We start from the raw sequence: 14528 nt of genomic DNA, 5'->3' as shown, positions 1-14528 counted from the left end.
TCTTTTTAGTAAGGAAAAATGAAATATTATATGAAGCTTTTTAACAAAGTGCATTCCAGTGAGAAAATTTATCTTAAAATAAAGTACCCCTACTTTAAACTACTCAGTGCAGTAAAACAGGACAGACAACACCACAAGAATCTCTGTGTCCAGCAAGACCTCTGTACTCACACTATGATCCAACATTTAGCATTTTTCGTAACTAGAAACTAAAATTTGCATTTCTCTAATATCTTCTACCTGAGAATATCAAGGAACTTTATAACTTCAGGATGGCCTCCTCCCTTCAGAGGCGTTCAGGCCAGTTGAACAGATGCAAAAACAGAAGTAGAGTGAAATTTCTGCAACTTTTTGACGGGTCAAAAAGGAAGAAAATCAGGCTGCTTTTCTTCTTCTTATGTACAATTCACGGACCTCCATTCCTCCTGCACTGATCCCAGGTCCAAGTCACCTTGTCATCTGCTTTGTTAACACTCACTTTGTGTGTGCAGTGTGTTCCCAGTAGCCCCAAAGGACACGTAGGCTAGTACACCAAGTTTGGTTGGCTCCATTGGCACAACGGTGCCAACCAATTATTAGATTGAGATATGACCATTAACCAACACTTCTAAAACAACTTACAAGTTAGACTACATAATCAAAATGGCAATTTTATTTATATTTTCAACATGAAATACAATAAAATACAGTCTTGGGCTGACAGACATGCTTCTCTGTTAGATTTGGTAATTATATCTTGTACAGATTTAATGCCTTAATTAACATACTTTGCTTTTAAATAGATACAAGTCCTATTTTAAACTCTGTTTTAAACTCTTCCAGTACTCTGATGCTCTCTGTAAGTAACTCATTAAGAGCAGTATTTATAAAGCACTGAGTGCAGGCTGTTCATAACTAGGAAGTGATGATATACAGCAGAAGACAACAACTACTCAATTTTGATTAATTGAGCAATGAGTTACATAAACATTTCTTCAAAATTCAAAAGCTAGCTTCCGTGGAGTCATGAATTGCTTCACTACTTCATCTGTGACTTGCTTCCGTCTCTCTTGATGAGCTGCTATCAAGGGCTGCAGTGTTTCAATAAGCACCTTCTTCAGCTCTCCTGTGAGCAATTCCCCACTTGTGTATGCCTGTCAAGAAAGTGTTACTTGCTAAATACGGTGCCAAACAGAAAAGAACCTAGTCATTAAGTATTTCTTAAAAAGCCTGGCCATGGCAAATGAAGATTTGGATGTCTTAAAAATGAGCAGGTGCCTTAGAAGATCATGTGGTATCATGGAAAAGGTACCTTTTAAGCACTTCTTATTGACTTTTAAAAGACTGAGGCAGCTGGGTAATTTCACGTGTGATCAGCTATATATAATAAATAAAAACTGAATTGGAAAGTGAAGTAATTATTTGCAAGAGATTGCATATTTCTCTCCTGAACATCTAATTTCAAATGAACAGCTAATCTGCTTTTTGCAACAAGAAGCTCAGATTTTCACACTGTTCTCTCATCTAGTTCGGGTAAAGTGTTAGGTGTGATTGGAGCAAGCTTTTTACAGCAAAGACACTCAATCTCTATTTACACTAGGTGTCATATATAAAGTTGTTAATCTGTGCAATTGCTCTGTTCCTGTAAATACTTTCACTAAACAGCTGAGTTTAAAAAAAAAACCAAACCAAACAAGACAGTGTGGCCTGTGAACTTAGTTTAAGTTTTGACTTCAAGGAAATGAATGAATGACATTACCTTCAGCTTGGCTAATTACCTGTTTCAGTTGTTCAAGCTTGTCATCATCTTCAAGGAAGAAAGTCAGGTACATAAAAGACACGTCGACATCACAGTTACCTCCGTACTTCCTGTGCTCTTCAATAGTGTCTCTGCCTCCTGAGAAGGCATGCTTGTTAATCTGAAACAACATAATGATCTTATTTCTACTAAATTGTACGTCGCTATATCATAAAGAGAGGTGTATCACAGCACTCTAACTTCTCTATTAAAGGAGAAGGTGAAGGGTGCTTTGGGAAAAGCTAAGGCAGAGCAACAAGACTGAAGTAAGAAAGCAAAAAGTAGTCATTAGATGTCAGCTTCCAATGACTGTGGAGTATGAACTTCACTCTTGCCTTACATAGCTCGACCAAAGATTAAACATCCTAGCTAATTTTTGTACTGTTTAGTTGGCAAAGCAAAAGATGACATTTGATAGTGTAGCTAAGTTTGCATAACTATCATTTCTGAGGATGCTTTGCAATTAGATGTATAGAAAACAGATGCAGATATATTCAAAGAAAACATGAGAAATGTTGCCACTGTAAACACCAGGAGCACCATTTCCATTTGTTGTAAAGTGTTGTGAGCTTAAGGTTTGAAGACACATACCTTTGTCTTTATTTGTTTGGGTGTATCATTAAGGAAGACAGAGGAGTTGACATCACTAGCACTCATTTTTGTTTGTGCTCCTTGCAGGGCTGGGAAGAAGACTGAGTGCAGTAAGGCTGGTTTAGGATATCCAATCCTAGGTGCTACATCTCGGGTCATTCTAAAATAAGGATCCTAGAACAACAGTCAAAAGCTCAGAGAAAAGTTAAAATGTGATTTAAAGTCTGATTAGTGTTGGCTGGTTCATGCCTTAATGGGTGGCCTTGAGGAAAAAACAAACCCAAAGTTCCACAACTGTTACAGTCCATCCTGAAGAATAAAATCCTATTTTTTTTTGTTTCTCTAGTTCCACTGTATGCTCTGATCCTCTTGATTAATAGGTTCATAGGTTCATAAGGTTGGAAAGGACCTAGAAGATCATCTAGTCCAACCATCCTCCTGTCACTATCCCTACCCAACTACTAAATCAAATCCCTAATTGGGCACATATACCAGGATTTGGAGATGTATACCACAAAGAAGGCAAGATTCCAGAGTGTTTTAACACTGGGCACAGAAACTGAAATAAGTCAGTGACCGGGCTGGTAGTGCTGCACTGTTGTTGTGCTGTGACTTGAACCAAATGCAAAAATATTACTAGATAATACTGTGGTTGATGAATGTAATTAATCTTCCAGTGGCTATTCCTGTGACTAAAAGAGCTAAAGATTCAGACAGTGCAGAATCTGATTCCAAAAAACACCCTTTAGTTTCTTCCAGCTCCTGCCTGAAAAAGGTGCTCCCAGGAATGTATCACAAACATTTTGATATGCCACCATGATGCTTGAACAGTAAATTGTACAAACAAAATCAGGAGAAACAAACTAAGAAACGTGATTTTCTTACTTGATCAATAGCACATGGGATAAGACACTGAATGTTCTCCTTGCCATTGAAGATCTGTGGAAATGATGAACTGAAGGATGGAGCAGCTTGAATAGCAGGAAAGCTAATCTTCCCTAGAAAACAAGAAGTTTGGAAATGATAGAGAAGTTTGCAAAGACGTTTTTACCCACTGCCCCTTGTCCTGTTGCTGCATGCAACTGCAAAGAGCCTAGTCACATCCACTGGAGTTTGTACACTTTAGATATTTATGAACAGTGATGAGATCCTCCTTCTCTAATGAGTCAGAAACCTGCAATGGCAGCGATGTAAATGGAAGACAGAGCTACCTAGCACTATGATAATAAGGCTTGAGCACTGCTTATCTTTTCTCATGTATGTGTGTGTATTAATATGTTTTTTCTGAAGATAAAACCTATACAGTTTTGCAGTAGAAGTTTCTAGAAAGTATATAATTGACTTCAGCTAAATAGTTACAAAAACCAGGAATGGTTCACTATCCTGATCATTTCAACTTTTGTGTTTTATACTTTGTTGTTAGTAATGCTGCAACCTAGAAATGTCATTGTCAAGTGTTTTCTATACTGAAGAAGCTACAATAACATTGTTTTGGAGTCAGCCTAGAAATGTGGATCTTGCTGTTCCCATCTGTTTCCTGAGTGGCAGATACCAATCTCTGAATAGTTACTTAAATGGCGCCATAGAAAGTGAAAGCAAGGATCATTTCTAGTAAACTGAATCATTTCCTACCAATGCAATCACTGTCAGTAAAGCCAAAGATTCCTTTCACTTGGTTAAATGTAACATGCTTCTGAACTTTGATGATGTTCTTGTAGAATCCTGTACTCGACCTAAGAGAAAGAAAGTGGAAAAATAACATGAGAAGCCAAGAGCAGGAAAGTGCAGACAGAAATTTTCATTCCAAAAGCTGAGAATGTCACAAAGCTTGCAGGATTAAATCTCTGAAAGCAGTAGTTTGGTCTTTTTGTGGCTCATTGAGATGATAAAATTAGAGGATTATCAAAGGACACTAAAAACAATTTTTTCTTGCCTGGAAAATTCTACTGTTTTTTTCCCAAAATATTTACTGAAAATAACATTTTAAAAAATCAAAATTTAATTTTCTAAAAACAGAAATATTTTTGTTTGGAAATTGTGCCTCATGGAGCCTAAAGGTTAATTATCATTATGACTTTCTGTGAACTCAGACAACCTGAATGGCCACATCTCCTGTTTTGCTTGGTATCCCAGGGGTTCACCAAAGCAATAGTAGCTCAGAGCTAAGTTCCCTGTCTGGTCTTCCTCTATCACCAACATCAGCAGCTTTTCTGAATGCAATATAGTTCAGTATCTTCTCTATTTCCTTACTTCTGATGAAAAACTAAAGCAATAGAATTGGCAGGTCTAACTTGCCCTTATTCAGTCATGAGGTATATCTATGTTAACCTGACTTAAAGGCAGGAAAGTCAGAGGAGTAGGAAAAACTTTTTTATTGGGCCAGAATTTTAGGGGCTACAGTTCTCTAAAACAAGCATCCTCTCACCCAGGTATTTTCAGAAGCTGATTACCTCTTGTAAAAGAAAAAAGCCCACAACATCAGTTCTGAACTATGCCAACATTTTTTTTTCCTTTTGAGAAGGCAGCTCCAACAGAAGCTTCTTTCTCTTCAATCTTCTTTAAACTTTACTGAGCTGAAATGCTATTTTTTTTTCATAAAGTATTTAACTAATTAATTCTAATGTTTGTGAAATGCTTTTAGTTAACGTGGTTGAACTAAAAATACATCTCAAAGACTTTGACACCATCCTACATCAGCCTAGAGCTTTCTTGATGGTTTTAGTACTTTTACATTTTAGCAGCTTTAATATATTTCTTGCAATTTAAATTTAAGCACTGTGCACACAAGAATTTGTTCATATATTATACAGTAGAATGACAAGAGTATGTGTATAAAATGTTGAGTATCTTAAAAATCAACATTTCTACTTTAAGTGTTGTAAAATTTTTATTGAAGCTCTCTACGCATGCTTATTAAAAAAAACAAACACCACACTGCTGGCTATTCAAGATGGAGAGAAAATGCAAATAGATTTTTGATTTCAGTGCTCTAAATAAATTTCAACTTACCCCAAGTAGTCTAAATCGGAAAAGATAAAAGTTTTATTGACATCAAAACCACATGCAATAATGTCTCTTGCATTTTCTTTAGCATATTCATATGCTTTCTCAGTCGTCATATCCTTCCAAAGATACTTCTCATCATCAGTTAACTGTATAACTAAAGGAACATCAAATGCTTCTTGCAGCCACCTAATAAAAACAGGAAGATTTTATTTTAGAATAAGTACAAATAAAGACATTTTTGCTAGATAGCTATAAGTACTTTTATACATTTAAAAGAAAAGGATAGTCAAAGGGCTGCACCATATGCAGTTACTTAAGTTGACGTGAGCAGACAAACATTTTATATGGATTATAATGACAACTTACCTGGAAAAAAGACTCATTCTTTCCCGTACATATCTTATAATTTGCAATGGGAGTAGAATTCGGAGAGTTTTTGGCTCATAATCCAGTATCTTTGTGTCCTGCTGCTACTGCAGGTACCACCTAATACAAGCCAAATTTGTAATGAAACTCAACATGGTTAAAAGAGGAAAAAGTTTCAGGAACTGCTATGGAGGTAGAGGTGCAAGGAAGAAGGCCTCATGGTGATACAGGGATTAGGTTATTTTAATGATAGTATTGCTTAAGTTCATCAATATTGATCTCAGACAAACAGAACTAATTGTAGTGTATGATTTTGTTAGTTCCATGAACAGTAGTCAACATTTCCTTAGGGAAAAAAATGTTTTTGAATAATACAAACAGTAGAAATAGCTTACTTTGTGAATAAAAATGGAATAAGATGACCAACATGCATTGCCTGAGAGGATGGTCCTCTGCCAGTATAAAGGTAAAAGGGCTTCTTATTTTCATAAGCATGAAGAATTTGGTCCATATCTCTGAAAAAAAACCAAAACCACAACAAAAAACACAAACAGAAAAAACATGTGACTCAATTTATCTGAAAAGTGCTAGCTGCTGTAGGCCAAAAGCATGTTAACAAATAAACAATAGATGACTTGCAGGCTGGTGTTTAGGATTGCCCCCTGAGCCTTTGTTACATTATAGTATAGATGTATAGATCCACAGGCTACGTGAACCCTTGTTCAAACAAGCAGAGTTTTGCAATGTATGAGCCCTGCAGTTCTCTGCTAGGCCAATTTCTCCATCTGGCTGTCAATGTAACAGGTCAAAATGGAACCTGTACAAAGCAAAGATTCCCTGCACATTTCTCCTTCTATTTGGGATTAGAGAAAACATTAAAAAAACGATGCATGCACCCAAAAAAAAAAGGTGTTTCAAATGTTGACTGAACAAAACTGGAGTCGTTGCTAATTGCAAATTACAGTTGGTTTACCTTGGTGTAAATGGACACGGTTCTTTTGCTGTTCACAGCTTTCTCTCAGTAATGCTTAGATAAAGTCTTAATAATTTGACATTTTTGAATTTGAATGAGAAAATCTCACCTGTGAGAAAAAAAGATTCCTCTCCGTAGAAATCGGTGAGGTTTCTGCCCAGTAGCTCTTTCTATTCGATTGATCAGATCTGTATCAATTTTAGTGCTGCCAAACCGAACTAAAATAATGTTAAAAAAAGAAATAAAAAAGATTAGCATAGCTATATCAGATCTTTCACTGATCTCTGCAGCCTAAATTGAAAAGAACATCTTGACATCTCAGGTAAAACATAAAATGGCTGCATTCTCCTGATTTTTCCCTGGAGTCCCAGCAGTAGTCCCTGACATTAACTCTATGCTAGTAGGCCCAGTCTAATCACTACATCCCTGTTTTGCTCCACCCCTGATCAATTATAACAGCAGTTTTCTTATAGCAGAACCATTGCTATCCAGAGAAACATAATTAGATCAATAAATTGGCCTCTGTATATCAGAAGATAAAAATGGCTGCAAGGCTCTTCATATTGACTTCTCAATGTTTAAATTTCCAGCCCTCCAATCACATTTTCCACTTTTCAACCCCAAATGCTCTTCTCCAAACTTTATGTCCCATTTGTATCAACATGATTAAGGACACTGCTCCCCTCAAGAGGCTCAAAAAGGTAATGCATAATTCTCATAACTGCAATCAAATAAGACTTATTACTAGGTGGTTTAGGAAATCAGCTGATTAAAATAAAACATTTTCAGATGAAGTCATTTCATTTAAGAAAGGTTTTATCAGCAGCATTTTTTCCCTATTGTAGATGAAACTGGGAAAATATCTTATTTCTTCAGTAAAGCTTCCTATACTCCAATCCCAGTTCATGGACCCCAATAAGCATGTTCATTCTTCATGATTTTGATCCACTCAATCTGAAGAATCTAACCTTTGCTACTATTCTACTCTATTGAGCATTAGAATAACTTGCAGTTATTATTGTTATTGACAAGTTATTCAAGGGAACAGAATAGATATAAAAGTACACTTCATAGGTACGTAATACCTATATCCATCTATTAAAAAATGAAAACATCTTCCTGTTGGCATACTGTAATTAACTAAAATGTCTTTCCACAGACTGCAACTTCCTATTAGAGCACTACTACACTTTAATCCATGTGTTTTCTGGGCATCATCACATCTGCTTGTTCTAAGCAGCTCTTAATGATTGAATTAATTTATTCCTAGCAAATAAAATGCATTAAGAATGCCTAAATAATTGTAATTTGGATGAATGCTAATTAGAAACCAAATGAATGTAAAAATGTTTGGCTCAGCAGAATAGTCAAGAGGCTACCCTTATGGACAGAGATGTTATGGAGTCTCCTACCTTGGAGATCTTCAAAAGCCATGTGGATGTGGTTCTGGGCACCCCAGCTCTAGGTGTCCCTTTTTTGAGCAATGTGGTTGGACTAGATGGGATGGACCCAGAGGTCCCTGCCAACCTCCACATTTCTGTGGTTCTGATACAGAAATCACGAGAATACTGACACTAACTGGGGCCAGCCACCTTAGAAATATTTGTGTAGTGTCAGGGAAAGTGATTAAAAGCCCTCTGGAAACGCCTAAGTAATTGATTTAAACATTCAGAATCTGTATGACTTCCTTTTCTTTGTCTGTCTTCATCTTTTTGCTAAGGAAACTGTTTAATTTTTGCCTACGTGTTTCCTCTAATGAGGAAATTTAACACCTTTTCAGATCCTCCGTCCAGAGAGAATCTGTATTCCTGGACAGTTTCTGACAAGGACACAGTATCCACTCTCTGACAAGCTTTTAAAAAATTCTTAGCATGCTTTTGATCCTTAGTACTCTAGCTTTTATGAAAAGACAGCTTTACTCTTGCTGAACATAGGAAATCCTGAGTGCTTCCATTTTAGAAAGTATATTTGCATTTGCTGAAAACATATCGTGTACTTTTTCCTCTTTGTCATTGCCAGGTTCTATATGTATGCAGAAAACTAATGATCTACTAGTTGTTATTACAGTAACTTTTCTGACCAGGTTAGTCCTGATAATCTCTGAACAGCCATGGAGAGTGGAAGAGATGGAATGTGGAAAGGAAGAAAGCAAATACCACTCCCACTTTGAAGAAGGGCAGGAAGTAACTGTGGTATTAGAGGCCAGTGAGCCACACCTCAGTCTCTAAGCACATGATGAAGCAAATAATCTTTCAAATGTTATTACAGACATGGAGGTGACCGGGAGAAGTCAGCATGGATTTATGATTGAGAATGTCATTCCAACTTAATAGCCTTCTCTGATTGTATGATTAGCCTAGTAAAGAGGTGAGAACAATGGATACTGTTTATCTGAACTTCAGAATGGCTATTTACGCTATATCCCACAACTGATGAAGCCTGGACTAAACAAGCAGACTAGACACTGAACTGTAATCAGGCAGAACTGTCAGGCTCAAACAATTATGAACAGCAGCATGAAATCCAGGTGGAGCCCAGACATAGGTCGTGTTGCACAAGGAGTTAATACTGGGGTCAGTACTGTTTAACACCTTTGTTAATGACGTGGATGAGGAGAGAGAATGCACTCCAAAGAAATTTGTGGATGATACACACACTACGTGTGAGTAACAGCTGATGAACCAGAAAGCTCCACTGCCATTTGGAAGGACCTCAGGAGGATAAGAAATGGGCTGAGAAGAATCTCATGAAGTTTTAACAAAAAGGGTTGCAAAGTATAGATGATCTCCAAACACCCTCAAACACTTTACATCACTCACAATACTGAGCTCACTCAAATATCGACTTGTTAATATGCAGAGCTCTTTCTCACTCACTCTGCTCAAAACACACAGAAAATTACAGACATTTTCTAGGGACGTTCAACAATAACACTTGGCTAATAGAATCTTTCTTCCCAGAATATCTGTTCTGGTGTATAAACATGCATCCTTAGGTGCACATCCAGGAAAACCATTTGAGAATAATGCTACCTTCAATTACACCACACTGTTAGCACTCACTTCTTCTGTGTTTGAAAAAAAACATAATAATAACAACTTTACAGAGTACCACTAGCATATGAATAGCATATACACAGATGTGTACATGATAGGTGATACAAATATTTCCTTTATTTTAAGAGCTGTTACACTAAGCTCTTGGGCAATATTCTAATCATTATTTTTAAAAGGATGAGGAGTAAGTTTATCAATAGCAAATAGTAGCTGTTTTATTTTCAGAGTGGCTACCTTTCTTCTGTGAAAAATCTGCAATGCATAACTTAGAATCTAAGTTAAATGACTCATCCATCAATTTCCCCAGTCTGTTAGCAATGCACACGGGGAAGAATTAGAGTAGGTCAAAAGGACATACACACCTACACACACACATATACAAACAGTTACTGGAAAAAAGGATGCTGCTATCAGGTAAAAGAATAGCATTACTTTAGATAATTAATTTACAGTGAAGTCATGCTAGTCACTTAGAAAGACACTGAGACTGTGCCAACAGAAGCAGAAAAATGGGAAAAGCAGAATACAAGAGTTAGAACTTCCTTCAAGAAAACAAAGCCTTCTCCATATCTCCCACAGAAGTAAACAGATGAGTGAACTTGTTCATTTCTAGATTCTAACAATTCTCTTTCTCCCTTGTTCCCCCCGGTGTGTATTTTTCTTGCACATTTCTTCCTTTCTCCTATGGCTTTCTGCAGACTAAGCCAATATACACGTACATCTGATATGATCTTTCAATAAAAACACACTGAGTTAAAAGAATGCTCCAAGTGAGCTCCCCACTGCAAATATATGCTCACTAACACATGAGGATGTACACTCATTGTCTGCTTAGTAAACAGCTTGCTTCTCGCATCAGCAGTGTACAACTGTTAAAGAATCTTCACTGAAGCACTAAATACAGATTGAAGGTTGACTCCCATTTCACTTAAAAGAAAGCAAAATTGGTCAAAATTTATGAAAAAGTTTTCTCACTTATTTTAACGTTGTGGTCTCAAGCTTTAAAAATAAGCTCTTAAACAAGTAAGGAAACAAATAAGGAAATGAACTGAGACCATGTTTCTTAAATTACAGAGCTCTCCAAAATATTTTCCATTACTGTATGGGAACTGTTAGGTCACAAATTGAGGACCTGGTGAAGGAGCATGGCCAGCCCTGGGAGCACAGGTGCAAGCAATTCACCTGTGAGAGTGGAAGGAGTAGACTCTGGATCCACCCCTCCCTAACCTCCTTTAAGGCTGGCAGCCCAAGGGGAAGTACCTCTACTTGGAGATTGTCTCCTCTGGAAGTTCTCCAGCAGGCCCTAATCCTTGGAAAGAGGTAAGCTATTCCTTTTTTCGTACTGAATTGTAACCAATACCTTTCTTAGGTGAACTGAAAACTGGCCAGTGGCAACTATATCCTCTGCCTTACACAATACAGAAGAATTCTACAACCTGGTTAGAATGCTCTAGGCTCTAGCTGTTCTTCATCACAATGATTAGTACACCCATTCAAAATGTCTGCATTAAAAAAAGCTTCTCATAATAGTTCTTATGCTAAAAATAAACTGAATAAAACTTATTTCAACAGAAACATATTTATTTACTCAATGGGAAATCCCTGCCTTAGATGTTTTCAATTCCTATAGTGAATTCTTCAGATGTGAATGTTAACATTTAACATAAATTAAATGTTACCCTATAATGTTGATCAGGACGTGTGATGCTTTGCTGTTTTTTGTGATCACTATAATTGTTTCACATAAATCCCTTAGCACCAGTGAAGAGTTGTACCTATGAGTTTGTCATAATCCACGCCTTTAGCGTTTGATGTCTGCACGTTCCAGGGGTCCACAAGATCTTCGTCCTCCTCTTTAGTTGAACTGTTGTTTATTAATACATGATCTTTTGGAGGTAAGCCTGCCTGATAATCTTGTCCCGTTGTTGTTTTATATGACAGTTTTAATGACAACAGCATTCTCACTGCTGCATCTATTTCATCCTGAATAAAGAAGAAAACAGCTGTTTGATTTAACACAATTGAGACAGACAACTGTATGAATATCTCAGTCCTCCCAAAATCTATACCTATGCTTTGACTTGAAATGCATTATTCATGAGTTTTAAGCCTTGATTTATGTTTGCAACATCTCTGCCAAAGGTAAAATTAAAGCAAATAGCAAGTGACAGTTTTCTAACGAGAAGAATTCAGCTCATCATCACTGGCAAGGTATTAAAAGTATCTGTCCCACTTTTCCATTTGTGCATGAGGAGAAAAAAAACGCTTGCCTGTTTTTCTGGATTTTAACAGGGTTAGCATTTTAAGCAGATAGAAAGATGCATAGTTGATATTTTAATTTATATCTAATTTATTTTACAATGTTATTTTAGTGGCTTGACTTATTTGCTAACAATTCACTTACAGGCTTGAAGACAAAAAAGATGATAAAAGTCTCTATAAATTTGATTGTTATGATCTTTTAAATGCAAAGTTTATGTAATATATCATGAAAGCAGTAAATACATCAAAGTTTTTTACAATGCTTAATTTTCAAGGCTTACTCCCACACAATTCACAAAGAATGAACACATAAAAACTGGTTTCTGCTAACACAGTGATGATAGCATAGGGAACTGGGAATTAATGGCAAAGTATTAAATCACTTCAGGAAGATTAAGCAGGAATGGCTACGGGAAGACATATCTGTTAATCTTTACAATAATGTATGGAGGAAGATATCTATCCACTTTTTTTTCTTTTTGTATCAGAGAAGCTAAAACCAGGGCAGAAAGAAAACTATATAAACTTCACTTGAAAACCAAGTATCTTGGATCACAGCACAGCAACTGGTAGAAACAGACTTAAGTCTACAGCTCTCTGTTCTTAAGGAATAACAGCTTTGCTCTTATTAATAACTATTTCATTTGAAGTATGACCACAAAGAGGACATCTATTTTTAAATAATTAACAGTTTTTTCTCAATGCAATATAAATAAGATCTCAGAACAATCATCTTCTTCAGTACTCTTAAGGACCTGACAAATGAGTGGTTAGCACATAGAATGGAAATACCTTTGGTGCCTTTCCTGCTTTCAGTGCTCTGACTTTCTCTCCTTGTTCAGTTACTTTTTCAAACAGCTGAAGCGGACTCAGGGATTTCAGATCACAGTTGGGGCTATCAGCCATTTTGCTGGACTGTAAATGATCTTTTTATTTACAATTCAATTAAATCCGAAAAATTCCAGTTTTTGGCTTGTATATTCAAAATAACAGCAGCAAAACCAGATGAACTGTAGGGTAAAAAAACAGTGTTTTACTCTTCCATGTTTACCTTGAAGATTATGTGAACAGAATAAGAACAAAACTATACTGGCTGCATATCTAATTTTATTGATAACAGATTGAAACTCACTATGTTGAAATCTTTACATTTATCACAGAGCAAACAAGCTTAGAACATTTAATTGCTTTCCATGTGGAAAAGGACAGACACAGCACCAAATAAATGTACAGATCATTCCAATTAAGCCTTTAAGTATCTCATCTAACATTAGAATGCCTTTTCAAAATGGTGACAAAGTAATTAAATATATTTACGGTTCAGAGTGTTTCAGATCAGATGGAAGTGATTAATGACTAGGTAATGTATTTGTACCATTTGGTACCTTGTCCAGTTTTGTCCCATGAAAGTCGAATTTTCAAGAGATTTTTGTAACTGTTATATGGCATTTTGTCTTAACGCAGGCATATAGTATTTCAACTTGGAAAGATATACAAGAGAAAGGTCTGTTCTCCTCCAGGGGTTAAAGAAACACATAGGTCATCAGTGAGAAATGCTGCTTTCTATGGAAGAACCAATCCACAGGTAAGCAATAATCTGAAGTGGAATGAATGAGTTTTGCAGCAGTAGGTAAGAACAACACTGGGTGACAGCTGAAGTCTGAGAATAACAGTCCAGCAGTCTTCCTTGTGTCCAACATACACCTGGACCACAGAAACTTCCTAGCTTCTGCATATAGGCTTTTCTCCCAGGCAGAAAGCCATAATATTGCACATATTAGCAATAACATACTTTGAAAGTTTCTTAGCACTGTAATTTTTTTAAATTATTAAAACAACCAAGAGTCTGGAAAACCATAGGTACGTAGCTTAGAATACAGAAACACAGAAAGTTAAACAATGCTGTCAAACTGTTAAGCAAGTTTTGGTTTTCAAACACGTTTAAATCAGGAAGGTAACTTTGACTACAAATCAGAAACACTTTGATCTTTGTCTCACCAGTTATGTTACAAATTATGTTTCAGATTATAATTTTAGTGAATACATGGTCTACCTCTTAGTAACAGTGGAAACCAATGTAATATGGACTACACTGAATTAACTCTACTATTTATGTGTACAATAATTCTGGCATAGTAAATCGTATTCCTCTGGTAACTTCTGCCTTTTATTTTTTTCTAAATTATTTGATAAATTGTCTTTAAGTATGCTGATCTAGAAATAGAATTCTATTGCTGGCTAACAAATTTGACAAAGCTGTTATCATCCTTCCACGAGTGAAGAAAACACTTCAACTACAGAGGCAAAACTCCTTATTTTAAGAAATTCTTCTTAAAATAAATTGTTCATGCTCAGCAGCTTTCTGCAAAGCATGAGGATGTCTTCAGAAATATGTAACTGCAAAGGCTTTTTTTTTAGTAAAAATCAAATCATCATCCTGTTCAAATATTTGAAACTGTGAACAGACAAACATTAATTGGACATGGTAAGAGTTTTA

The 14528-nt window shown here is 36.2% G+C and overlaps 1 protein-coding gene across 1 annotated transcript; it reads right to left on the bottom strand.

The window, feature by feature from the left end:
• Positions 1-636: 636 nt before the first annotated feature.
• WARS1 (tryptophanyl-tRNA synthetase 1) lies at positions 637-13035 on the bottom strand. Its single transcript, XM_065750242.1, has 10 exons — positions 12824-13035; positions 11545-11752; positions 6823-6931; positions 6136-6255; positions 5378-5560; positions 4001-4101; positions 3254-3366; positions 2369-2542; positions 1758-1898; positions 637-1133 (listed from the first exon to the last, which is right to left on the bottom strand). The coding sequence occupies exons 1-10, from the start codon at positions 12935-12937 to the stop codon at positions 975-977; spliced, it is 1422 nt and encodes a 473-aa protein (XP_065606314.1). The 5' UTR covers positions 12938-13035; the 3' UTR covers positions 637-974.
• Between the last annotated feature and the right edge of the window lie 1493 nt (positions 13036-14528).

This window comes from Cyrtonyx montezumae, unplaced genomic scaffold (genome assembly GCF_038088225.1).
Source record: "Cyrtonyx montezumae isolate F1298 unplaced genomic scaffold, pur_monq_1.0 scaffold_10, whole genome shotgun sequence".
Lineage (NCBI taxonomy): Eukaryota > Metazoa > Chordata > Aves > Galliformes > Odontophoridae > Cyrtonyx > Cyrtonyx montezumae.
Note: the sequence above shows the minus strand (reverse complement) of the source record. Positions and strands in the feature narration are given on the sequence as shown.

What these genes read in the sequence shown, in the direction of transcription:
- WARS1 (XM_065750242.1), bottom strand. Translation starts at nt 12,937, where the DNA reads ATGGCTGATAGCCCCAACTGTGATCTGAAATCCCTGAGTCCGCTTCAG. An exon ending in ATTCCATTTTTATTCACAAA is followed by an intron (nt 5,561 to 6,135) that starts GTAAGCTATTTC and finishes TGTTTTTATTAG; the next exon opens with GTGGCTGCAAGAAGCATTTG. An exon ending in TCCGATTTAGACTACTTGGG is followed by an intron (nt 4,102 to 5,377) that starts GTAAGTTGAAAT and finishes TCTTTCTCTTAG; the next exon opens with GTCGAGTACAGGATTCTACA.